At 48.3% G+C, this 26,407-nt stretch overlaps 1 protein-coding gene across 4 annotated transcripts in view; it reads left to right on the top strand.

The window, feature by feature from the left end:
• Nucleotides 1–26,407, top strand: part of TSPAN11 (tetraspanin 11) — a 68,008-nt gene that overhangs the window by 8,335 nt on the left and 33,266 nt on the right. For 2 of the 4 annotated variants that reach the window (XM_055280085.2, XM_055280087.2), the window contains exon 2: nucleotides 19,338–19,432. The exons of 1 other annotated variant lie outside the window; for it this stretch is intronic. In XM_055280085.2, the coding sequence (XP_055136060.1) occupies nucleotides 19,349–19,432 (84 nt within the window). In that variant the 5' untranslated portion in view covers nucleotides 19,338–19,348. Of the gene's footprint in view, nucleotides 1–19,027; nucleotides 19,054–19,337; nucleotides 19,433–26,407 lie in introns of those variants that run through there. One more of the 4 variants, XM_063639228.1, reaches the window with a different exon arrangement.

The raw sequence follows: 26,407 nt of genomic DNA, 5'->3' as shown, positions 1-26,407 counted from the left end.
TTTTTTTTTTTTTTTTTGCAATTTTCTTCTTTTAGCTCGTTAGCTGTCGTTAGTGTTAGGGTATTTTATGTGTGGCCCAAGACAATTCTTCTTCCAATGAGGCCCAGGGAAGCCAAAACATTAGACACCCCTGCTCTACATAAAAATTTATTTGAAAGAATCTACTGCTACAATAACTTTCTCAGTATACAGGTAAAGAAACTGAGTCACAGAGAGGGTCAGTGACTTGCCTGAGATGCTGGCAAGTAGAGAGGGACCTCCTGAATCTAAGACCTCTGCCTCCTGAAACTTAGGCCTCTGCCTGTCCCCACCCCCATCTGTGTGCCATTGCCTTTATAAACAGCACAGCTGTCAGCAGATGTCCCTTGCATCACTTTGGCAATTCCCCTTTCTTTGGTCATCATGGGAAGCAAGGACTTCCTCAGCCCCTGCCCCTCTCCTGTGATCCAAGAACACACACTCTCCCCAGCCAAATTCCCCTTGTGGCAAGCACTGGTCTTCCCTGTGGGGAGATGAGCAAGCAGCTCCCACCCAGACAGGGCCTCATGCAACATGTCTCCACGGGGTGAAGAAAAGAGTGGCTCTTCTCCACAGAAATCATACATCCATTCAGTCAAGAAGACTGGGGAAATTATCACAGAAATCATTCTCTGAGTGTGGGAAAAAGTATAGACTGTATCCTTCACTATAATTAAGCTGGGCTTCAAGGGGCAGTAAGTTTGTTAGCCAATGCTTTGTTGTTGTTGTTGTTTTTGTTTTTGTTTTGTTTTTGTTTTGTTGGGTTTTTTTTTGGAGATGGAGTTTCACTCTTGTCGCCCAGGCTGGAGTGCAATGGCGTGACCTCAGCTTACTGCAACCTCCACCTACTGGGTTCAAGCAATTCTCCTGCCTCAGCCTCCTGAGTAGCTAGGATTACAGGCACCCACCAACATGCCCAGCTAGTTTTTGTATTTTTAGTAGAGGCGGGGTTTCACCATGTTGGCCAGGCTGGTCTTGAAGTCCTGACCTCAGGTGATCCGCCCACCTCGGCCTCCTCAAGTGCTATTATATAGCGTTCTTTTGGAAAAGTATTTTTGCGACCCATTGTGTGAAAATTAAAACCCTGTGCTCTTAGTGCCAAGAGGCAGTGATTTTCCTGCATGGGCTTAGGGTCACCGGCAGCCTCCTCCGCAGCCCTAGCTGGGTCCATTGGTGCAGTTAGGCAGCCTGGGTCAGCTGCCATGGACTGACCATAGGCCAGGACGGCCCTTGACTGTCCCAGGTGACATGGCCTCTGCCATGGTCTTGCAGAATCACAGGAAATCGATTAACACATGCCCAATTATCCCTGCAGAGAACCAGGCTCCTGAGTGTATTTTTAGAACTCATCTAAATGGATGCTTATTCCCTAATGCCAGCTCTGGTTTATAACCTGCTGAACCATTTGGGTTTCTTTAATTTAACCTCATAAGTGGTGGGTGACTCTAAGTCTCATTCCCTGGATCAGAAAATCCAGTGGTTCCCTATTGCTTACAAAATAAAATCCTGAAATCTTGAGCCTGGCACATACCTTCTCTGTCACCTTCTTTGCTTAATTCCTGCTCTTCCTTCAAAACCCTTGCCCACAGCTCCCTCTTCAGTACTCCTGCACACATTTTTCTTCCTGAGCTGCATACGTTGTGGTACAGTGATATTAATGTGTCTATCTTCCCAGCTGTGAGCTCTTTGAGGTCAGGGACAGCTTCATTCATTCTCTTTTCTTCATTGTTTTTCTTTGGGAATCTCCAGCACCTAGCACATTGTGTGCCACATAGTGAGGCCTCAGATGTTCAATGAATTAATAATTAACTGGTTAATTTCAAGGGAGAAAACAGATACATGAACCACCAAACATACCCCTACAATGATAAATGAGGAGGGCAGCCTCAGGCAAGGCAGCAGCAGGGAGAAGAGTGGAATGGTGGGTTCGCAAGACGTTCATTGAGGAGAGCAGCAGGAGGGGATGGCTTAGTGTTGGGGTGGGAAAGTGATAATGCTGAGAAAAAGGAGTGAGCACTGCATAGGTGGATGGAGTGTCACTTACTGAGATTAGGAATACAAGATGGATGGGTTGCAGTGGGAAGATACTGACTTAGTTTTGGGCGTGCTGGATGTTAGGGAGCCTGTGGTCATGAGCATGAGCCTGGAGCCCAGCAGGCTTTGAGAGTCATCAGCTTATTGGAGGTGGATGGAGTTGGGCATGAATGGGGATAGCAAAGAGGAGACGAGGCAAAGCACAGAATGTTGCCCACCTCACCCTGGAAGGAACGCCAGCCTTAAAGGTGTAAACCAGGAAGAGGACCACTCGATGAGGCCAAGGAAAAGAGGACAGTTTCGGAGATTTGGTCATGATGTTCAGATCAAGGCAAATTGGAAACTTGGAGAATACAATGAGATTGGTAACATGAAACCAGCAGTGGGGAGAGAAGGCTTCAAAAGAAGGTGTGACCAACTTTTCAAATTCAGCAGAGGTGAAGCAGGAGGAGATAGGAAAAGCCGCCTTTGGCTCTGGCAATTGGAAGTGACTTTGGGGTGAGTGGGCAGTGGAGGAGGTCAGACAGTGGTGGGGTGCAGGATGAATGGATGAAGAAGTGAAGCTTCAGAGGAAGAAAGATCTGGCAGTAACTTAAGAGGGAAACAGGATCTAGGAAAATGTGACTTGAGAAACAGTATGCATGGTCATTAGGTTGAACTGTTGCATCCTAACAGCTGAGATTGTATCCTGGCTCGCTATACTAGTCTTATACAGGACTAATTTGTTGCTTCTAGAAGTGGAGCTAAAGCAGTAATTTTTTGGGGAGGCGGCGGGGAGCGGTGGGGCAGGGACATTTGTACAAAGACTCTGACCCCCAGGGATAGGAGTCAATTAAAACAAAGGCTGAGCTGCCGTGTCAGAAACCCAACAGGACTGTGGCTTAAAGAACAAAGAAGCTTCTTTTTCTCTCATGTAAAAGTTCAGGCTAGGCAAGCTGTTCTGCTCCACACAGTCATACAGGGAGCCAGGTTCCTGCCCTTTTTCTCTACCATCCCCAAGGGTAGTGTGTGGTCTCAAAGTGTGGTCCCCAGACCAGCAGCATCAGCCTCACCTGGAAACTTGTTAGAAATGCAGAGTCTCAGGCATCACCCCAGACTTAGTATCTCTAATAGGGGAGCACTGGAGTTTTGAAAGCCCTCCAGGTGATTCTAATGTACCCTTGATTTTGAGAACCACCACTCTGAGGTGCTGTCCTTGTCTGCATGGTTGAAGCTGATTTCAGACACATCCATGGCAAGGGAAAGACTGGAAAGGGAAAGACTGCGGCAATGTGCATGGGCAGTATTTTAAGGTCCGGGGGTGGAGTACTACTTCCACTCATCCATTGTCAAGAATACTATATGGCCAGAGCTAGCCACTAGAAGGGTTGGGGAATGCAGTCACTTGTTAGGTGGCCACATACCCAGCTATGACTCCATTTTAATGGAAGAAGGGGAGAAAATCTTCCAGGAGACCATTAGTAGTCTTGGCTCCCTTATGAATCAAACTTAAGGAAGTTTAATGCCACATCCCATCCTCTAGAAGGAAGAAAAGATATCTACCTACAGATCACTACAGCTTATCTGTTTAAAGAGATCCATGGGGGTCTTTTATCAGATGTACCACCCGCACAAATGTCTGTCCACCCTCACTGGACATGAGCAGCCCAGCCCTTAGACACCTGCCTCAACTGCTCACCCACTATATACTGTGCTGCCCAGTCCTTGGTTGGTAACTTCCAATAAACATCAGGATTTCCCCAGCTGACCCCATCAGAAGGAAGGCACCCAGGCTGGGCAGGGAAGGATGGGTAGTTAGAAGGGGTGCTGGTTTACTAGAAATGAGAGCTAGAAAGAAGCAGCTTGTCCAATGAGCAGCTGGGCACTTGCAGGGCAGCTGTGCACACCTGCACAGACTGTGCCTTGCACAATTCCAGGGGCAGCCATTCTCATGTCAATCATGTCCCACCCTCAGGGGAACCCCAGCACCCTGGGGTCTTGGGCCTTCTGCTGCTGCTGCTCTTTGCCTTACAGATCCTGAGCTCACCCTGAATGGGTCACCCCTGAAGCTTCCATCCTTGCTCTGAGCAGCTTCTCAGGAAGCATCTCAGTGCTCCAAGGACCAAGCCTGGACAGAGCAATCAATTCTGGATGGGGACAGCTTATCTTCCCTCCTCAAAGCCTACTAAAAGCCCGAACCTGAGAGACCTTGACTTTAGCGTCAGCAACACCTGGGCTTGATTCCCAGATCTGCCAAAGGAGCCTCAGCCTCCTTGTTTATAAAACAGAAAAGGGCTGGGTGTGGCGGCTCACGCCTGTAATCCCAGCACTTTGGGAGGCCGAGGCGGGTGGATCACCTGACACCAGGATTTCGAGACCAGCCTGGCCAACATGACGAACCCCGTCTCTACTAAAAATACAAAAATTAGCCAGGTGTGGTGGGCATGGTGGTGCATGCCTGTAGTCCCAGCTACTCATGAGGCTGAGGCAGAAGAATTGCTTGAACTTGGGAAGCGAAGGTTCTATTGAGCCAGGATTGCATCACTGCACTCCAGCCTGGGTGACAGAGCGAGACTCCATCAAAAAAAAAAAAAAAAATCCAGAAGGAATGGCACCTGCCTCACTGAGTTATTGAGACAAGTAAGAAACCTGGGCCTGATGAGGGCCCAACCACTATGCTGAAGCTGCAGGGGACTGGGTTTTTGACTACTGGCCAGAGTCTGGGAGAGGTGCCAGTGGCCAGAGGTGGTTTCTCAAGGCCATAAAACACCTGTCTTCATAACTAGGAAATCATAGTTTCTGAAACAGAGGCAGGATGACGCGCCTTCCTCAGATCTGGTATTTGTTTATGTAATGAGCTACCTTCAAATTCAACCACATGCACGCGCTCCATCTCTAACAGCTCTGCCACTTGTGACGCTGAGTTCTCCAGCAGGAGAAGGGAGCCACTTGTGTTTGTCGACACTGAGATCACACTAGTGGTGGGCCTTAGGGGCTCTGGGCTTTCCTGGCCTCTACTGTGGGTCCGTTTTTAACGGCTGGAGCAAAGGCAAGAAAAAGAGGGCGAAGGGTTAAGAGAAGTGAGGAGACTGCATATTCATTTTCAATCCCTGTCAGAGCTGCCCCCTTCTGCTGTTGGTTTCTTCTGAGGTCTCACTCCTCTAAGGAAGGGCCTGATTGTGCCCTCAGGTGTTTCCCATCAATGGAACTGTCCTGTTCACATTGGTGCCTTGTTTGGATTATTTTCAAAAGGATTTTTTACTTTGATGTACAGTGGACATAGGTCTGTGTCTCTCATCTGAGGCTGAAATTGGAAAATGAGAGAAAAGAGAAGACACTGTGGAGAGTGCAGAGAAAGCTCAGGGAGAAAAAGACAGGGGAAATCCGTGGGCTGGCTTGTGAAAGACTCCCAAAGGGCCCTGTTGGGAGAACTGGCTGGTGCCTGCACTAAAGCCATCTACACAGAAATGCATCCTGCACATTCCCACAGGCGCACGCCGTAGAAGCAATGGCCTGAGTTTCACTTCTCTCCTTTCTAATACCTTTGACTTAGGTTCTTTGGTGAACCAGGTGAGAGCCTGAGTGGGATGAGAAATATTTATGTGATTCTCAAAGAGTTCATGAGCGTTCACATGGCTCCTTAGTGCATTCCTTCCTTCATTCATTCATTCATTCAGCATCCGACACCCATACATCAGGTACTCTGTTGGGTGTTCAGGGCCCGGAATTCAACTCATATTTTATCAGATAATATAGCTAAGGGGCATGCCTCAGGCTTCATTAGTGGGATTGTTGATCCTGGGGTGTAAGAGCAAGAAGTGGGTTGGAGAAATACATAGAGTGTGGAGGGAATCCGACAGATTTGGAGGCTTGAGGAGTATTGAATATTGTTGACAAGCAGCATAACATGGTGGTAAAGAGCCAACCCGGGATGTTTTTTAAGTGAATAGAAGCACTGCTCATAATTATGTCCACAACAGGTGTAAACCAGAGTTAACCTCTATCTCCCTTTCCTCTTCTGTAACATGCGGACAATGCGCATGCCTACCTCGTGGGGTTGTGAGGATTAAAAGAGATAACGCTTACAAGGCAGGGGTCCCTGACCCCCACATCATGCCCCAGTAGGAACCAGCCTCACAGCAAGAGGTGAGTGGCTGGTGAACGAGCATTACCGCCTGAGCTCCACCACCTGTCAGATAAGTGGTGGCATTAGATTCTCATAGGAGCACAAACCCTATTATGAATTCACATGTGAGAGATCTCAGTTGCACACTCCTTGTGAGAATTTAATGCCTGATGATCAGAGGTGGACCAGTTTCATCCCAAAACCATCCTCCCCCTACCTCCACCATCCGTGGAAAAATTGTCTTCCACGAAACCAGTCCCTGGTGCCAAAAAGGCTGGGGACCGCTGTTACAAGGCACATGCTGATCCTTGAACAGCATGTGTTTAAACTGTGTATGTCCACCTGTATGTGCATATTTTTCAACCAAATACAGATCAAAAATACAGTATTTGCAGGATGCAAAACCCATATATACAGAGGGCCGACTTTTCACATGCAAGGGTTCTGGGGGACCAACTGCCAACCTTGAGTATGCATGGATTTTGCTATACTTGGGGATCTTGGAACCAATCCCTCGCATATACTGCAGGACAACTGCTCTTAGTACCATGCCTGAGGCATGGTACATGATAAACACTAGCCACGGTTATTCGTAGGCACACAAAATACACAGAGCCTTGGGCGATGCAGAAATAGTCCAAAACTACTGTGCCAGCAGTAAGTCTTGGAATCAGGCCACATTTTTACCCAACCCAGTAAGGAAGGTGGTCACTCCAGTTTTACAGGTGAGAACTGAGGCCCAAAGGCAAGGAGCAAGTTAGAAACAGAACTGGGATTAGAACCCAGGTCCCCGGGTGTAGGCCTAGCCCCCCTTAAGTTGCAATAGTGTTTGGGGGCCTATTGAGAAGGGAAGGAATGTGTAGAGGTGACCCAAGCACCAAGACAGCTGTCACCTTCTGGACTTGATGACCTCACTAGCCCTGCTGGGATGGCAGAGGCCCTGCTGGTGCTGCCTCCTGGAACCCCACCCATGGGGCACCCCAGCTGCAGTCCCGCCCGGGGGCACCTCTTCCAACCCCACCAAGGTTCTCCTTTTGCTGCACCTTGCTGCTATGTTGAAAACAGAGATGAGGGGCTTCTCTCACTCTGCAGCGCTTACCACTGTAGCCATTGCCTTCTTCCCACTTCTTTTAAATGACTTTCCTGTTGGAACCAATTTGCTTTGTTAAACTGAGGTCTTGGTTTTCTCCAAGTAGATTTTTCATGGCCACTTGGGGACAGGGCCTTCCCTCACAACCATCGGAATAGAGTGCGCTAGCAGGCCGGTGGGCTGAGGGGCAGAGGTGCTGAGACTGCATCCCAGCCATCAGATTCAGGCTCTGAATGATGTATTTTTAGGGTTACCCAACCTTTTCCCATTGTCCTTCTTCGGGAAGCTCTTAGAGAGTTGGGTCTAATCATTCCTTTACCCCTGTCGGGCACTGACGCCGTAAAATTGAAGTGCACAGTGTTCTTACAAATCATCCATCCCATTTGGTCCTCACAGCCACCATGCAAGGGAGACAAAGCCGGCCCAGCATCATCTCCATCTTACAGAGGAGGATGGGAGTCTCCGGAGGTCACGGGATTTGTCCAGGGTCAAACTGCTGTAGGTGGCAGCTGGTACTCACACCCAGATCTTCAAACCTGCCAACTAGTGGCTATTTTCTGTTTGCTTCGTCACTGATTTTTGTCACAAGCACTGAAGAAGTTCTCATTTCATAGATCAGACTGCAGCTTTAAAAAGAAAAAGAAAAAAGGATCTAGGAAAAACATAGCATGCATGTGGCATTGGAATATAACAAAAAAAAGAAAAAGAAACACACATAGCAAACCATCCAGAGACTCTGTGTGTATGTCTGCATCTGGAGAATAAGGACAAGCCAAACCACTTGCCTAATGATAGCAGAGTCCTGACTAAGACATGGAGTGCAATTTGTTACTTCTAAATGAAATAAAAAAGAAGTCATGTACAAAAGTCATGTACTTAGGAAAACATGTCTCTCAGGGCATAGAAACAAAACCTTAGTGCCAGGGTTTTAATTCGAGTTCTACCGCACCATCCACGTGACTCCTCTGTAGTTAGCAATCTGACCCTAAGTCTGGTCCAAAAGAGTTGCCTGAATTCATTCACCTGCACACAGTGAACATGGTGATAGACAAGGCCAGCGGTTCCTCAGAGACCCCAGCCCAGCCTGTGCCTCACTGTGGCACTGGCAGCCACTGGATCTCTTGGCCTCAGTCAAGGAGACAGAGGACCAGGGAGAAGGTGTGATTCCCTCCAGAGGGTTCTCCAAGCAGTTGGTTTCTTTGCAGTGACGGCCATCACGGCACTGCTGACTCAGGTTCCGTTAAGGGTCGGAGAACACTGGCCCTGCTGCCTCCCACAGCCCCGACTGGGGTCTCTGCCCAGGGCAGATCCCCTCATTCTTAGCTTCCACCAGAGACCACCAAGCTAAAAGAAGCTACAAGAAACCCAAACTAGATCTGCACAAGGAAAAGTCAAACATCTGCTCTGGGTGTCTGGGTCTCACTTACTGGGTCTCAAACATCTGCTCTCATGTGTCTGGGTCTCCACTTACTGTTCTGTGCCTCAATTTTCTCCTCTAAAAGGGGATGATAATTCCGTCATGGGATTATTTTAAGAATTAAATTAATTAATGCACATGCATCACTTGGTTTGCTGCCTAGCATGTAGTTAGCATTTAGTAAATGTTTATGTTTATAATTACTGTATCCGCCAATCAAAATCTTGTTGGTAGCTGTGGAAAGAACACTGGCCTGGGAGACAGGAAACCAGATCCTGCCCTGCCACTAATCTGCAGTGTGACTTTGGCCACAGTGTGACCTCCTGTTCCCCCACCCCAAGCTCCACCAAGCTTGCTTGATTCTCACACAAAGGAGCTGAGCTCGGGATCCTTTTGGCTCCTTCCAGCTGCCCCATTCCAAGAGTCTGAGGAAGTCTCACTTCTATGACTGCTTCAGGAAGATGGACAGTCATAGTGTCCACTCATCGGGAATGGAGCAGGAAAGTGAAAAATAAGAGAGAAACAGGCACAGAAGGACAAGGATGTTGGCATGGGGTGTGGAAATCCACCATGCAGGGGCTGTAACCAAGTTTCATTAGAGGCCTAAATTAAGTTATAAATTGAACCATTTAGACTGTTTTTTCCTTTCCAGCTGTCTTTGGCCATCGAGCAGGCATGACGTCTTGTTGGCCAAGAACTCAGAGGTAGAAACTGGCACTTATTTAACTGAAGGGGTGGGGAGTGGGGTCTGGCTTACCCCCATAGCAAACACACTAGTTTTGTGGGAGGTTTTCTTTTTTTTTTAAATGACAGATAAAACTGGATGTGTTTACCATGTGCAACATGATTTTTGAAGCATATATACATTGTGGAATGACTAAGTCTAAATAACAAAGGTAGTACTTCATATAATTATCATTTTGTGGTGAGAGCATGCAACATTCACTCTCTTAGTATTTTTCAGGGATACAATACATTATTAACTATAGTTATCATATTGTACAATGGATCTCTTGAACTTACTCCTCTCGTCTAAAAATTCTGTACCCTTTGACCATCATCTCCCTGATCCCCCTCACAATCCCCCAGCCCCTAGGAACCACCATTCTATTTCTATGGGATCAACGATTTTAGATTTCACATGTGAGTAAGGTCATATGTTATTTGTCTTCCTGTGCCTGGCTTATTTCGTTTAACATAAGCCACTTCTGTGTCTGTATCCAAAGGAAGTGAAGTCAGTATGTGAAAGAGATATCTGCACTCCCATGTCCATGCCAGCACTGTTCACAATAGCCAAGATATGGAATCAACCTAAGTGTCCATCAACAGATGAATGGATAAAGAGAATGTGTGTATATACACAATGGAAGACTGTTTGGTCTTTTAAAAGAAGGAAATCCTGTTGCTTGTGACAATATGGTTGAACCTATTTAAAGTGAAATATGCCAGCTTTGTTTTTATTTTAGAAGCACCAAGTTCCCCAGAAGCCCTCCCCTGAGTATGGGGTGCTCCCTGAGTATGGGGTGCCCCCCGCTTAGGGAATAGAGAGTCAGAGTCCCCCAACCTGAGCTTTTGCTAATGGGAGCTTTTGCTAAAAAGCTGATGAGATCCCAAGAGTAGAGGATGTGGAGAAAGGGAGGAAAGCCACAACTAAGTGAGGCCAAGCAGACTGTTCCAGGCCCCAACCCGAACCTGACTTCCCAGTGCTTCCTGTTGCACTGGCCCCTGCTGCCCAGGCATTCCCCCAGGCCTTTGCTCACACTGCCCCCTCTGACTGGGCACCCCCTCCTCCTTTTCTGCCCTCACAAACCCTGCCTGTCCTCAAGGACCAGATTAAATGCCCCTTCCTTTTGCCATCCCCCTGCCCCCACCACCCCTGTCTGGCAGAATGAACACCCCTCCCTCTGTGTTCCCATTATCAACACAGGCCAGCATCTTGAAAGCGCTCCCTGGTGTCTGGAAGTTGTTTATATGCCTATGGCCCACCCTCCATGGCTTCTGTCAGCTCCTGAAGGACTAAGTCCAGTGGTTCTAAGTACCAGACCTGGCACCTGCTGGGGACTCCATACATGTTTGAGTGTGTAAAGGACGCAGCTGGCCCAGGGCCTGAAAATGCGTTGTATTTATGTCTGATGTATAAAAATCAGCTCCCAAGCACTCCCCAACTCTCTGCCACCCATCACCATTAAAGGACTCAGCTCTGCCCCTCAGCCAACAGTTGTGGTCCCTCTGCTCCTGGCCGCTGGCCCTGGATGGAGCCTTGCCCTGTTCACTGGGACTCTCAGCACATCTGGCCAGCCAGCCGGGCCCTTTCTACATGTCCCTTGTCTTGTCGGTGCTTTGAGCCTCATTCACTTAGGGAAGAGGGGATGCAGCCAAAGACACAGTGATCCCCAAGTCTCACAGCCCATGACATTACACATCCGGCCCTGAAGAAAGTCGCCAAAATCCATCACCTCACCATCAAGGCATCTGCGGTTGCTTTTCTGAGATGTCCTATGGTGTGGGTCCTGCCTATGACATTAACGGCCTCCAGGGCCTGTGGGCTCCCCCTGAATCCCAGCTTTGTTCTGCAGTCAGAACCTCAGCCTGGAAGAAGGCCCGCTGAGGCCCATTACCAGGATATCTGGGAAATCCTTGACATTTCAACAGGAACTGTGTCCTAAATGTGAGTTTGCATGAGAGGACAGGGCCACCCTTGTGCTCTGCCCCACTCAGTTAGTTTGTTTCAGATGTGAAGGATACTTACACTGCAGGGTCCTGAACTTTCAGAACTGGAAAGGGCCTTGAAGAAAATTGATTCAAAGTGTGGTTCCGAGACCAGCAGCATCTGGGAGCAATGGCCAGCCATCCTGGTTTAACACTGAACAGCACTACCATATTCCAAGAAATCCCTCTGTCTTGGGCAAATGGGGATCATTAGTCACCCTTCTGAGAGCAAATTTTCCAGTGTCTCACACTAAACCTAATGAATCAGAAACTTTGGGGGTAGACCCAGCAATTTGTGTTTTAACAAGCTCTCCAGATAATTCTGAGACTTGCTCAGGAGAACCACTCTACTGATAGCTGGGAAAACAAACACCCCGAGAAGACAGTAATATGCCTTACCAAGCACAGGCAGCAAAGAAGGGCAGACCCAGAGAAAGGGTCCTGACTGCACCGTGTGGTTCAGCTGCCCCAGCTCAAGCCAACAGGCTTGGAGGGTTACCCAGTCAAACTCCATCAGCCTGCTAAGTAAATATGGTACTGAAAAGGACCCAGATCACTTGCTGTGGTTCCTGGGCACTGGGTGCTGCTGTGGGGATCTGGGAAGGTGGGGACAGCCACCTTCAGAGAGGATGGGATTCCTCTGAGCCCTAGAGCATTCAGACAGGCAGAGAGGAGCAGGTGTTTCTGATTCATATCACAGCGTGAATGAAAGCCTGGAGCAAGGATGCAGCAGGGCCTTTCAGAGGCCAAAGAAAAGACCAGCTTCACGGAGGTGGGGGGTCTGGGGGTACGGTCCCTCTACTTTGTCGTCCTGGGCCTGTCCGTGATTCTGTGTCCAGTGCTGATTACCACCCCCAGGTGGGAGTCTCTGCCTTGCCTGCCCCCTACTGTCTGACTCTTGCCCCTTAGGGACACCTCCTCCCATTGGTTCAAGAAGCCCAATTCAGTGAACAGAAATAACCTACTTAGGAAGGCCTGTCTGCTTCCCAGAAATCAGAAGACACTCCCCAAAGCTCAGTGAAAACAATTTCAGGGGATTATCCAAAGCCCAGGTCCCTCCATTCACTGGCGGGGGCACAAGTGGCATATGTTTGCTTCTGTCCAGGGGCTACTGCAGCCATTCCCATGCCCATCTCATGTGTCACTGTCTAGGCAAAGAAAAATTGTGGGGTACAACAAGGTCCTAGACAGGGGAGTTCATTAGGACAGCCAGGAGGAGGGCTGGAAGTGGTTGCTAGAAATAGTAGCTCCTCCTTCAGCCCTGTCCCCTTTCCCTGGAGGCAGCAGAGCTAAGTGGGTTTTGGAGCCTTTCCCAGTGCACTAGGCATGCTCCAGCCTCCGTTCCTTACAACACAAAAGCGCTTCTATATTAGTCCATTTTCATGCTGCTGATAATGACATACCTGAGACTGCGAAGAAAAAGAGGTTTAATTGGACTTACAGTTCCACTTGGCTGAGGAGGCCTCAGAATCATGGCAGGAGGCAAAAGGCACTTCCTACATGGTGGTGGCAAAAGAAAATGAGAGAGAAGCAAGAGCAGAAACTCCGATAAACCCATCAGATCTCATGAGACTTATTCACTGTCACGAGAATAGTACATGAAAGACTGGTCCCCATGATTCACTTACCTCCCCCTGGGTCCCTCCCACAACACATGGGAATTCTGGGAGACACAATTCAAGTTGAGATTTTGGTGGGGACATAGCCAAACCTTATCATTCTGCCCCTGGCCCCTCCAAGTCTCAAGTCCTCACATTTTGAAACCAATCATGCCTTCCTATCCATCCCCCAAAGTCTTATTTCAGCATTAACCCAAAGGTCCACAGTCCAAAGTCTCATCTGAGACAAGGCAAGTCCCTTCCGCCTATGAGCCTGTAAAATCAAAAGTGAGCTAGTTACTTCCTAGGTACAATGGTGGTACAGGTATTGGGTAAATACAACCATTCCAAATGGGAGAAATTGGCCAAAACAAAGAGGTTATAGGGCCCAAGCAAGTCCAAAATCCAGCGGGGCAGTCAAATTTTAAAACTCCAAAATGATCTCCTTTGACTCCAGCTGTCACATCCAGGTCATGTTGATGTAAGAGGTGGGTTCCCATGGTCTTAGGCAGCTCCACTCCTATGGCTTTGCAGGGTACAGCTGCTTTCACAGGCTGGCATTGAGTGTCTGCAGCTTTTCCAGGCGCATGGTGCAAGCTGTTGGTGGATCTACCATTCTGGGGTCTGGAGGACAGTGGCCCTCTTCTCACAGCTCTACTAGACAGTGCCCCAGTTGGGACTCTGTGTGGGGGCTCTAACCCCGCATTTCTCTTCCACACTGCCCTAGCAGAGGTTCTCCATGAGGGCCCTGCCCCTGCAGCAAACTTCTGCCTGGGCATCCAGGTGTTTCCATGTATCTTCTGAAATCTAGGCAGAGGTTCCTAAACCTCAATTCTTGACTTCTGTGCACCCACAGGCTCAACACCATGTGGAAGCTGCCAAGGCTTGGGGCTTCCACCCTCTGAAGCCACAGCCCGAGCTTTATGTTGGCCCCTTTTAGTTACAGCTGGAGCAGCTGGGACACAGGGCACCAAGTCCCTAGGCTGCACACAGCAGAGGGACCCTGGACTCATCCCACAAAATCACTTTTTCCTTCTAGACTTCTGGGCCTGTGATGGGAGGGGCTGCCATGAAGACCTCTGACATGCCCTGGAGATATTTTCCCCATTGTCTTGGGGATTAACATTTGGCTCCTCTTTACTCATGCAAATTTCTGCAGCTGGCTTGGATTTCTCCTCAGAAAATGAAATTTTCTACTGCATTGTCAGGCTGCAAATTTTCCAAACTCTTATGCTCTGCTTCCCTTATAAAACTGAATGCCTTTAATAGCACCCAAGTTATCTCTTGAATGCTTTGCTGCTTAGAAATTTCTTCCACTGGATACCCTAAGTCATCTCTCTCAAGTTCAAAGTTTCACAAATCTCTAGGGCAGGGACAAAATGCCAGCAGTCTCTTCGGTAAAACATACAAGAGTCACCTTTGCTCCAGTTCCCAACAAGTTCCTCGTCTCCATCTGAGACCACCTCAGCCTGGACCTTATTGTTCATATCACCATCAGCATTTTTGTCAAAGCCATTCAACAATTCTCTAGGAAGTTCCAAACTTTCCCACATTTTCCTGTCTTCTTCTGAGCCCTCCAAACTATTCCAACCTCTGCCTGTTTCCCAGTTCCAAAGTTGCTTTCATATTTTCTGGTATCTTTTCAGCAACACCCCACTCTACTGGTACTAGTTTACTATATTAGTCCATTTTCACACTGCTGATAAAGACGTACCCGAGACTGGGAGGAAAAAGAGGTTTAATTGGACTTACAGTTCCACATGGCTGGGGAGGCCTCAGAATCATGGTAGGAGGCAAAAGGCACTTCTTACATGGTGGCAGCAAGAGAAAATGAGAAAGATGCAAAAGCGGAAACTCATGATAACCCATCAGATCTCGTGAGACTTATTCACTATCACGAGAATAGTACATGAGAATAGTATGTGAAAGACTGGCCCCCATGATTCAATTACCTCCCCCTGGGTCCCTCCCACAGCACATGGGAATTCTGGGAGATACAATTCAAGTTGAGATTTGAGTGGGGACACAGCCAAACCATATCAGCTTCCTTTCCCAGGCTTCCTAGCTGCTTCCCTCCTGGCCCTGTCATTTGAAAATATCCACCTCCAGGTCTCATTTCCTCCCACCTCATGGTGCACCCCTAACCCTCCACCTGTCCTCCACAGGTGAAAGTGAGCCCTTGCTAGTCCTCATTTGACTGAGACCTCTTGACAGCATGGGGCACTGTGGGCCACCCTGTCTTCCCTGGCTTCCAGGACCCTGCACTCCCCTGGTTCTCCTTCTACCCTCTCCCTCGCACATCATTTTGCTGCCTGGCTTCTTGTTCCTCCACTGGCTCTCTTTTTAGACAGCAGGGCTCCTCCTCAGAATCTTTCCTCCCCTGCCTCTTACACACACTGCCTGCCTGATGGGACCTCCTGTCTATGCTGTTCAGGCATCTGTCCCCTACTCTTCATTCCCCCCACCCCCTTCTCTTTCTTGGACTTAAGCACCACCATCCTGGGGTCAGCATCACCTTCAGGATGTGAATCCAAGTCCCTGAGCTTGGCATGTAAGGTTGCTCTTGACTTGACCCCCTACATACCCTTCAGCTCTTGCTCCCTCCACTCATACTCTGTACCAGTGGCCTCCAAAGTGGAGACAGACAGTACACTGGGGTGCAGAGAGGACTTACTAGAATCTATATCCCTAATTATTTTTTCCTTTAAACAATGCAGAATTAAACTTTGAATATCTGCAATATAGATTGACAATAGTACATGAATAATATTTATCAATAAATTAGTGGGGGCAGTTGTACAATCAGAATTGCTTGGCCACCACTGCATGGCATTGTCTCTGGTCTTGCTGTGTAAGACCTGCCATGCCCCAGCATGGGATGCTCCCACACACCTTAGTACCCACTGCTTCCTCTGCTGTATCAGGGTGATGTTAGCTGTGAGCAATAGCATATTCAAACATGTAGCTGAAAGAAACTACAAGTTTGTCTTTCTCTCATGTAAACTCAGTCTGGAGGTAAGCAGCTCATAGATGGTACGGCAGCTCTGAAATCATCTGAGACCCAGACTCCTTGAACTTATTGACCTGCCCTTTTCAACCCATGGTTTCCAGCTCATGGCCCAGGATGGCTGCTTGAGCTCCAGCCATAACATCAGCATTCCCACCAACAGAAAGAAAGGGTGAAGAGAGACATCGCCTACACACACCCATTAAGGATACCGCTGATTATTAAAGAATGGCATTTATTAATGATTAAGAGTTTGATCTACCAGAATGGTATCACAGCTCCAAATTTCTTTGCACCCTATAAAATATCTATAAAATACATGAAGCAAAAATTAATGGTATTAAGTGAGGGATAGATAAATTCACAATCATAGTGGGAGTCTGTAATATACCTTTTTCAATAGCCAATAGAACATATCAGTAAGGATATAGAAGCCATGACAAGTACAGTTGACAAATTTGATCTCACTGACACATACAGCATTTTGTACCCTATAATGACAGGAATGACAGGATTCTCATTATTTTCAAATGCATGTGAAACATATATCAAAAAATGATCCTTGTGAGAAGTTGCCTATACCACTTCTTATATACCATTTACGGGCCAACAGTGAATCCTGGCTATACCTAGCAGGACAGGAGGCTGGGAAATGTTGTCTTTTCCAGGTGACTAAGTATCTAACTAAAATTGAGAGGCTCTATTCTAACAAATATTCTAACAAATATTAGGGAAACCAGCAGTCTCTGGTCCCTCCGCTTCCTCCTTTGCCCTGGTAGGTCTGGTCCTGTGAGTACTGCACAGTGGGTAAAAGCTTGAGCCCAGAGGCAGAGATTCTTTATTCATCTCTGGCTTTGTCATTTACTTGCTATGTGACTTTGGATGAACTATTTAACCTGTCTAAACCTTGATTGTATTACGAAATGGGAATAACCCTATTTCATTGGGGTATTGGGAAGATGGACCCAAATAATGAGTGTAAAGCACTTAGTTCTGTGCCTGGCACATAGTAAGTGTTCCATAAATATTAGCTACACAGGGAGGTTAAATAACTTGCCCAAGGTCACACAGCCAGTAAAATGGCAAAGCCAGCTTTCAGATCCAGTCATCTGGCTGCAGGCTGGTACTGACACTTCTTTGGGGCCTCTGCCACCCCCAGCACAGGGCCCCACACGTGGTGTTAGGGGAAAGGAGCACTGAACAGTGGAGAAAAGGAAACTCAACCACAGATTAGCCATGTGACCTTAGAAAAGTCATTTTTAAATATGCATGTTAAATATGTAAAATTCCTCATTCTTTCTGCAGAAGATTGAATTAAGTGAGCCCAAAGGTTTCCCCTGACCCTGACATTTTATGGTTCTATCTTCCCTACCACTAATGACTGCAATTTTACCATTAGAATGGTTTCTTTTGCTTAAGCCTTGTCTTCTCCCTGAAGTTCTTTTTAAAAAATACAATTTTCCTTTAGAGGGCAGGGCCCTGGCTCTGTGGTTTGAGTGAGTGAATCAGGCCCCTTTGCCACAAGGAGAGAGAAAGTTCTGGGGCAGAAGTCCAGTGGCCCTGCCTGGGAGGGAAGAGAGACTGCAGACAGGAGTGGCCAGGCCCCACAAACTCTGCCACTCGCTGAGGGCCTGCGGTGGCCCAGGAGATGCACCTGGTCTCTTGTCAGGACTGACTGCGTAATGATCGTGAAATCGCTCCCATTAGATCCCCTGGCCGACCCCATCTGTGGCCATTTCTTACAGGCTTGCTTTTTTTTCTCCTTCTATATTTATTCCACCACCCTATCTCAAAAACTAAACTGGAGAAAAATGAGTTTTGTCTTTTCTTAATGAGAAGACCAGCAGTCTTAAATTAGCTTCTTCAACGTCTGCAAATAGAAATCACAAATAAGTCAGCCACATTGTCTTTTCCCTCTTCCTTTCTTCCTGTCTCAGTGAGCCCATGAGCTTGAAATAAGAGGCAGAACAGTGGCTCAGAGGAAATAATTGGGGCGTGGTCAAGCACCAGCCCAGGAGGCAAGAATAGGATGAAAGGACGGTCCAGTTGGGGGTTGGAAATAATGGAGGAAGAGATGGAAATGCTAAATTCCCCTGGCCCAGCATGTGTGTCTTCTCTGCAGGCCCAGCAGCCATGGTCCGTTTTAAGACTGAACAGGACAACTGGCTGATCATCTGCCTGAATAAGCATAAGCCATGCCTCATTGCTTATGGTTCTGAAATAAAAAGAGGTTCCCAAAATTGGGGTAATTTCTTAAAGAGCAACTACTCTGTGAGTGTGGGTGTGCAGGTGCCCAGGGGCACTTGTAGCTCGAGGAGAAGAGGAAACTAAAAGGCTTCAGACTTTCTGAGGTTCAGACTGAGAAGCAAACAGGATTAGCAGGCACAGTAGGCCCTCTCTGCCTTTATCACCACCATTGATGTCATACTTCCCAGAGAGTCCATCAGTGGGCATCAGAGCAAGGGACAGCATGGTGCTGGGGTAAAGACGGGAGTTTTAGGACTGGAGTCTTAGGCTGTAGCCCCAGTTCTTTGACATGTAATAATAGCTAACATTGAACACTTACTACATGCCAAGGACTATGTTAAACACTTCACGTCGATTATTTCATTTAATCTTCAAAACAACCCTATGACATATGTGTCATTATCATCCCCATTTACAGATGAGAATGCTGAGGGATGGGAGGTCATGTAACTTGCCCAAAGTATCGCACATCTTGTGACAGATCAGGGGGTGAACCCAGGGAATCAGACTCCAGAGGCTCTTGTACTTCTTCCTGCCAAACCACCAGGCCTGTCTGGGCCTGCTTCCTCATCTGAAAAGTCAAGCTGCAGCGGCCGGGTGGGGTGGACTGGGTGATCACTGGGGCCCTTTCCAACAAAGGTGCTCTGCTCTGGGGCTCAGGCCACACCCGTGGATGCAGAGTCCTATTCAAATGATGCAGAGTGCAAGTTTCCTATGCAAAGTAGTGATGCTGAATGTGTGTGTGTGTGTGTGTGTGTGTGTGTGTGTAGGACAGGTAAACTTGTGTCCTGCAACCCTGATGAGACAGGAAAAGAGATTAAGAACACAGTAAGACCAGCACAAAGTCTATGGGAGACTTGTAGGTTAGACCTTTGTCAGGAAGACAAAACTGACATCTAAAGGTCTGGAAGATTCTGTCCCAATTCACCTCTATTTGGTGTCCTTAGCAATTCCCACATCTTTGCTCCATGCTGCACATGCAGAGCCTCAAAGCTCCTGGCAGATAGGTTAATGAGCCCTTTGAAGGGAAACTTGCCAAGATGCTCTGGCTCTGGGAAGGACAAGGTGGTTCTCAGTGATTCCCCGGCCCAGCATATGTGTCTTCTCTGCAGGCCCAGCAGCCATGGCCCGCTATAAGACTGAGCAGGACGACTGGCTGATCATCTACTTGAAGTATTTGCTCTTTGTCTTCAACTTCTTCTTCTGGGTGAGTGAATTCTGCACACACATCCTCTTCCCCGAGTACTAAATGCGTCAAGCCACCTTTTGTTTTTTTGTGTCACCACTTTGAGGTTGATATCTTCCAAATCAAAGATCAACGATCAACCACGGGTGAACTCTTCCCACTTTAAAGCAAATATGTACATTTGCTACTGAGAAGGAAGAAAAGAATTGGGTCTGCAGGTTGGCATGGAGTTCGTACCACATGGCATCTGAATAGAGGCACAAACATTAACAATAGGCTTTGTGTTCTAGCCCTGCTGTACAAAGAGTCCAGTTCTTTCTTCCCCACTAACTTGTTGCACCAGTGCCTCTTGGAAAATGTGACTGCCTGAAATAATAACTTGTTTTCCACTGAAGTCCATTCGTCTTTCATAGTTAACATTCTGCAGGCCCAGGGCAGAGACACAGAACTCCTAGAGGCTCCGAATACTGCTGCCTGTGATGAAAATGATCTCTATGGCGACTCTTCTCAGGAGGCTGCCTGGGTGAGGTCTTCCAGAGGAGTGTAGTCTGTCCACTTGAAGCAATCATCTGGGTAACTGGGAGCAGAATACCATCAGCTCCCAAAAATAGACACTGGAATGTATATATTTGTTATTACAGTCTCACTAAATTTGAGAAGGTAGAAGGGTGACAAAAGTGCAGGCTTTGCAGGCAGCTGGACCCATGCTCTGCTGAATACTAATGGTGGAGCCTTGGGCAACTTACCTAACTTCAAGCAATCTGTTTCCCCAGCTACAATTCAATGATCGTTTCTAGCCTGTTGGGGTTGCATTCAATAAATGCAGTATTTTGAATATATTAGATGTCAAATGCCTGAAAATACCACCAAATCAACCCATGATAAGGCATAGCCGGGCTTCCTGCTACCATGGTAAGGGAGAAGACACTTGACAGAGTCTTAGAAGCATCTCAGAAAGGCAAATGCAAAAGTGGGGGACGTGTGTGAGTTTTCAGGGTCTTTCTTGCAGGGGCTTGCTTAAGATTGGAAAAGACCATGGCGTGAGAGTTGAGGATGGGTAGACATGGCAAGGCAAGAGTTTTGAAGAGTTTTGGAGAATACAGCAGTCATTAGATGCTATCTATTAAAAAGTTGTGCAATCTGCTATTTGTTTAAACGTTGTTTGCAAAGTTCCTGAAAGGAATAATAAAATAATTTGTCACTTTCATCTTCCTGGGCAAGAGTTTCCTGCAATAGTGAAGTTGTGATGATGAAGATGGTGCAATAATAAAGCTGTGTTGATATGGATAGTAAACTGTGTGGTAGAGATGGTTTCCATTCTGAGAGCCAAATCCAACAGGATGATTAGGATTCTTGCTAAGTAAGCATTTCTTTTTAAGGATAACTATTTATTTCCTGATTATAAAAGTCTTAGGTATCCACTACAGATAACCTCTAAAATATTAAAAAGTATCATAAAATGAAAATTGTTCTTATCTCACTATGTTCATTTCAAAATGCCACAAACTGGATGGCTTCAAACAACAAAATTTTATTCCCTCACAGTTCTGGAAGCTAAAAGTCAAAGATCAAGGTGTCACAGGGCCAAGCTCCCTATGAGACTTGGGTAGAATCTTTCCTTGCCTCGTCCCAGCTTCTGGTTGTGGCTGGCGATTCTTGGCACTCCTTGGCTTGTGGCTGCATCACTACAGTCTCCAAGGCCTCTCTCATCACACACTGTTGTCCTTGTGTGTCCCTGCCTTCACATGACAGTTTCTTCTTACAAGGACACCAGTCATTTTGGATTAGGGCCCACCCTAATGACCTCATCTTAACTTGATTACATCTGTGAATATCACATTTCCAAATAAGGCCACATTCACAGGTACCAAGGGTAAGGATTTCGACGTATCTTTTGGGGGACCCAGTCGAACCCAAACCACTGGCCACCCCAGGAACAGCCTCTGTTGACATTCCCTCTAGGCCTTGCTTTGATCAGGGCGGGAGATGGTGGTGACTTGCACTGTGGGAGTGTCAATAGGGATCTAAATATTTGCAGAGAGTGAAGGGATTTATAAGGTGAAATTGTCGAGATTGGGTCCTTAACCTAAAAAGGCATCTGGGACATGTGGATGGTAGAGCTCTTCATTGTAAACAAGAGACCAAGGTTCAGTCTCAGTCTCCAATAGCGCTGGCTTTAAGACTTTTGGGATCATGTCCCATGTAAGATACACACTGAAGCATAAGAAATAGTTACGTGGAACATTGTTCACCAAAGTAAGCTTTACCCTTATGGTGTGTGATGCACTTAGATTTTTTTTTCTATTTTGATTCTTTCCTTCTTTTCCTTTTTAGTGCAGCTTACAACCCACTAAACTTATATCACAACCCCAATGGGTCACATTCCAAAGTTTGAAAAATTCGGAGCCGTCTTCACCTCCACCTGAACAAGGGCAGACTTCAGGTGGCAATCCTTCCCCATCACCCTGCCCCTCACTCCCACCTCCCCCCGGCCCCCGCCACCTAGAATTTCAGTTCAGCTGACATTGATTGGATGATCCTGCAGAGCAGAGAAGGAACCAAAAACGCTAACACTTTCATGCCTCCTTTGGGACCGTAAAAGAAAATGTGGTCCAGGGTTTCCTCTGTGGCCACCCAGGAGATGTGTTTCTTTCCCCTCCCTTTTCTTCCATGGCTCCCTACGGTTCCCATCGCCCCTGCAATGGTGTTCTCTAACTTATTATTTTATTCAGCTGCTTGGCTGTGTTAATAATCAAAACTTTTCTAGCCTCCTAGGCACTCTGCCAGGCTATGGGGAGCACTGATGAAGCAGCTGCTCCCTTGCCTGGAGAGGCTGTCTCTGCTCCAGAAGCTGTGTCCCACCCTTGAGCATTAGCTGAGGCCCTGGTATTTCCCCAGGGACCAGGGATACATGGGGCTAAGACAGGTGGCAAAGAAGACAGAGGACTTGAGCCCCAGCAGGGTAGTGAGATGACTTGAGAGCATCACTTCAGGAGTCAGGGATGCCGTGGGAGGGAAGCACCTTCTGCCAAGGCTCAAAGTCCTTCTCTTTGTACATCGACATCCCACTGAATGTGGCTGCTGCCCACCTTCCAGCCTTGCCATCTAAGAAAGAACAGGTGATGGCTTTTCTGCTCCACCCCTTCTTGAGATGCTGAATGGCCTGGGACCCCCTGCCCCCAACCATGGTCTTCTGCCCCTCTCTGCTCTCAGGATCTGCTGGAGACAGGGTCACAGTCGAGGGGGATGTGCATTTGGTCTGCACAGTGCCATGGCGGGTGAGACAAGTCAGAATGAAGCCTGAGGTAACCCCTTCTAGCAGCTCTGCTGTAGCTCAGGACTCTAGGCCTGCTGTAGCCCAGACACCAATGACTTGCTTCCCGGGCCAAGCAGCTTCATTACGGGTCAGCAGCCCAATTGGTTAAATGGGCAATAAACTGAGCATTAGGATTTTTAATTTCCACTCTCCACGCTTCCTTTGGCTTTCTTGTGTGACAATGGAAAAGTCACTTCTCTCTAGGCCTTGGTTTCTCCATCCAGAATATAAAAGGGGTTGAAATCAATCAATCCCTCCCTCCCTCCTTCCCTCCATCCTTCCTTCCTTCCCTCCCTTCTTTTCTTCCTTCCTTCCTCCTTTCCTTCCTTCTTTCCCTCCCTCCTTCCTTCCTTCCCTCCCTCCGTCCTTCCCTCCCTCCCTCCCTCCCTCCTTCCTTCCTTCCCTCCCTCCGTCCTTCCCTCCCTCCCTCCCTCCCTCCGTCCTTCCCTCCCTCCCTCCCTCCTTCCTTCCTTCCTTCCTTCCTTCCTTACATGTGTAGCCCTCTGCTAGGGATATTAAGATGAATGAGGTTTAATCAAGAGGCTAAAAGAGGAGGCACACAAGGTAACCAATAAAATAAATAGACTATGAGTGTAATTACGGAAACATGTGCCAGACATGGAGTTGGTACAGAAGACAGAATGATTTGCTGGGAGAGGGGGCAGGGACAGCTCCAAGAAGGGTTTCCTCTGGGCTCTGAGCTGGGTGTGGAAGATGAACAGGGGATCTCATGTTCCCTCCCAGCTCCACCCCTAGTAAGACTCATGAGATTTTGCTCTTGTTATAGGGGTAGATGGGATTGGGGAAGATAGCAGAGGAGGTAGTGTTCTGATCTATTTTATCAAGGGCTCTTTAAAGCCAGAGAGCCAAAAACAAGGATGCCTCAAAGTGGGAAATAGTCCTTAGCATGACAAGCCTATCCTTGAAGATTCCATAAACCAAGGCAGCAGGAGCATGGGCAGAGCCGGGGAGAAATGCATGCCTGGCACTCAGAGAAGGTCGCTCATGAGGAGGGTGAGCAGCAGCACCTGATGCACGCTTTCATGTGCCCTCCTGGGGAGCTCGGCATTTCGGGTGTGGGACTGGGGTGCCGTATACCCTGCCTGCATGTGGGTATAGGGCTCAGCCGTGCTCTATCGGGGCTGCAGCCTGAGGTTCAGCTGACTCTTCTGATGTGGGAATGGGAAGCCATTCTTTAAAAGAAACTGAGTCTTGTTCAGACCTTGTCTCCCAGTCCTCTCCCTGAGCCCCCGTGCTGTGTTTGCTCCCCAAATTAGACCCATTCACTTCTCCTTCATAGCAGAAGTCACCCTGGTGGTTACTAAGTCAGGTCTTTCAACCCAGTGTCCTAGAAGTGATCCTGGGGCAGGGGCAGTGGCAGTGTCAGGCATGGGCCCCATGATGGCCCAAGGGCCTGGCATCATTGTAGCAGGTGCACAGTGGGTATTGGTTGAAAGAAAGAATGAGAGTAACCAAGCATCAGTCTGACCTTAAGATACCTAGGGCGCAACCCCAGCCTTTCCAGGAGCCTCTTCTTAATGACCCAGAGAAAAAGCCTATTCCTCTCTGGGACTGCTGGGACTTTGTGGACTGCCCCTTTAAAAATCAAAACAGCCATAAAGCAGGAAAGAGAAACACTAGCTGTTGCCCCAGTAGCTCAGCAGACAGAGGCAGGTAGGGGAGCAGATGGCATTTCCACAGCCCTCTACAGAGCCTCATCCACTGAGTCCCACACTCACTGGAGCCCCTCCCGGGTGCCAGGCCATGTGCTGGGCCACGTTCTGAGGGGCCTGAGGGGACTTCCCCCTGCCCCAAGTGCCGAGGGCTGCTGTGAGGTGAGCAGCACCACAGGCATGCAGGAGAGGGATGAACTCACCTGCCCAGGACAGTCAGAGCAGGTGCCACACTCAAAATCTCAAAATGGGCCTTAGAGGGTGTGTAGGAGTTCAACGGAAGAGAAAGGGCAGACAGAACAATGCGTGAAAGGTGGGCAGGAAAAAGAGAGAGCCTCCCCGAGGCCCACAGAGGCTGCGTTGCTTATCCAAATCCACACAGCCAGTAAACAGAGGGGCTTGGACTTGGACACTGCACCGCGCCCCGGAGTTCACCCTGTTTACCACTCTGCTAATAGTGCCTGAGTTACTAGGTAACCACACTGTTTTCAAGAAAAAGCAACTACTTAGTTCAAAGTGATTAAAATCCAGGAAAAAAATGCAAAAATTAGCCGGGCGTGGTGGCGCATGCCTGTAATCCCAGCTACTCAGGAGGCTGAGGCAGGAGAATCGCTTGAACCTGGGAGGCGGAGGTTGCAGTGAGCCGAGATCGCTCCACTGCACTCTAGCCTGGGCGACGAGTGAGACTCCGTCTCAAAAAAAAAAAAAAAAAACCCAGGTGTGGGATAAAGAAAGTACCAGAAGATGATGCCAAAAAGTCAGGTTAAGGCCAGACAGTAAGGGCACCGAGGCCACGCGAAAGAGTTTTTGGGCTTGGTGCCCTGGGCGTGGGAGCTGGTGGGACTTCTCAGCCGGGGGTGCCTTGGGGGATCAGCCTGTGGGCGGAACAGGAGCCAGGAGCCAACTGTGGTGGGGAACCCAGGCAGTGTGGTGGGGAGATGGAGACAGGTTTGAGGGCAGAGGGGAATTGGCACATGGTTGTCGCTGAGAGAAGAAGGAGCCTGTAGTGACCCTGCGGTGTCTGTGGGTGGGTGGGTGGGTGATGGCGCCAGGTATGAGACTGTGCAGGGAGGAGGAGCACAGATGATGAGTGTGGTTCCCATGGGTGAGCTCCTGTCCAACCCAGAGGCTTTTCAGTCCAGTGTGGGGCTTGGCATGTAGCAGGTGGCCAGTACACACAAAATCTACTATCACCCTGTACGCTTCCTGTCACCCTGTGCATTTCCCACGTCCTGAGCCATGGGCTCCTCCTCACTGGGGGTGGAGAACTCCCCTCCGCAGAGGATCCTTCCTTATTAGGAATCAAGTGGTCCTGGCTCCTTCCCCATCCCTTTCCTTCCCTCATTGCAGAAGCCCTAAGGTAGCGAGACAAAGAAAAACGCCTGCGATTACTTTTATACCCTCTGCCTGCTTTCCTCCAGGTCTGCTGCCTTATTTCTCTCAGCCCCTCAGGCATGTGCAGCCACTCAGGTTAATGCTTCACCCCATCATGTTTCTTTCCTATGAATAGAAAGTTCCTAAAATTACACAGGAGGGGTGACCTGCTCCGCCCCTCCTGGCTGGCTTACACCTTGTCGCCTGGCTTCGCCCTCTGCAGGGCTTGCTGGCTAGTCGGCCACAGGCTATGGCCTTGAAAAATGTAGTTATTGCCCAGGTGCACTGGCTCACGCCTGGAATCCCAGTACTTTGGGAGGCCGAGGCAGGTGGATCACCTGAGGTCAAGAGTTCAAGACCAGCCTGACCAACTTGGTGAAACCCCGTTTCTACTAAGGATACAAAAATTAGCAAGGCATGGTGGTGCATGCCTGTAATCCCAGCTACTCAGAAGGCTGAGGTGGGAGAATTGCTTGAACCTGGGAGGTGGAGGTTGCAGTGAGCCAAGATCGCACCACTCTACTCCAGACTGGGCGACAGAGCGAGAAAAAGAAAAAAGAAAAATGTAGTTATTACCCTCATGGAAAACCACACCAGTTTCTGTAAAGAGCCAAATACTGTTGAATCAACTGT

Source organism: Symphalangus syndactylus, chromosome 5 (genome assembly GCF_028878055.3).
Source record: "Symphalangus syndactylus isolate Jambi chromosome 5, NHGRI_mSymSyn1-v2.1_pri, whole genome shotgun sequence".
Classification (NCBI taxonomy): Eukaryota; Metazoa; Chordata; class Mammalia; order Primates; family Hylobatidae; genus Symphalangus; species Symphalangus syndactylus.
This window is presented reverse-complemented; position numbering and strand designations above follow the sequence as displayed.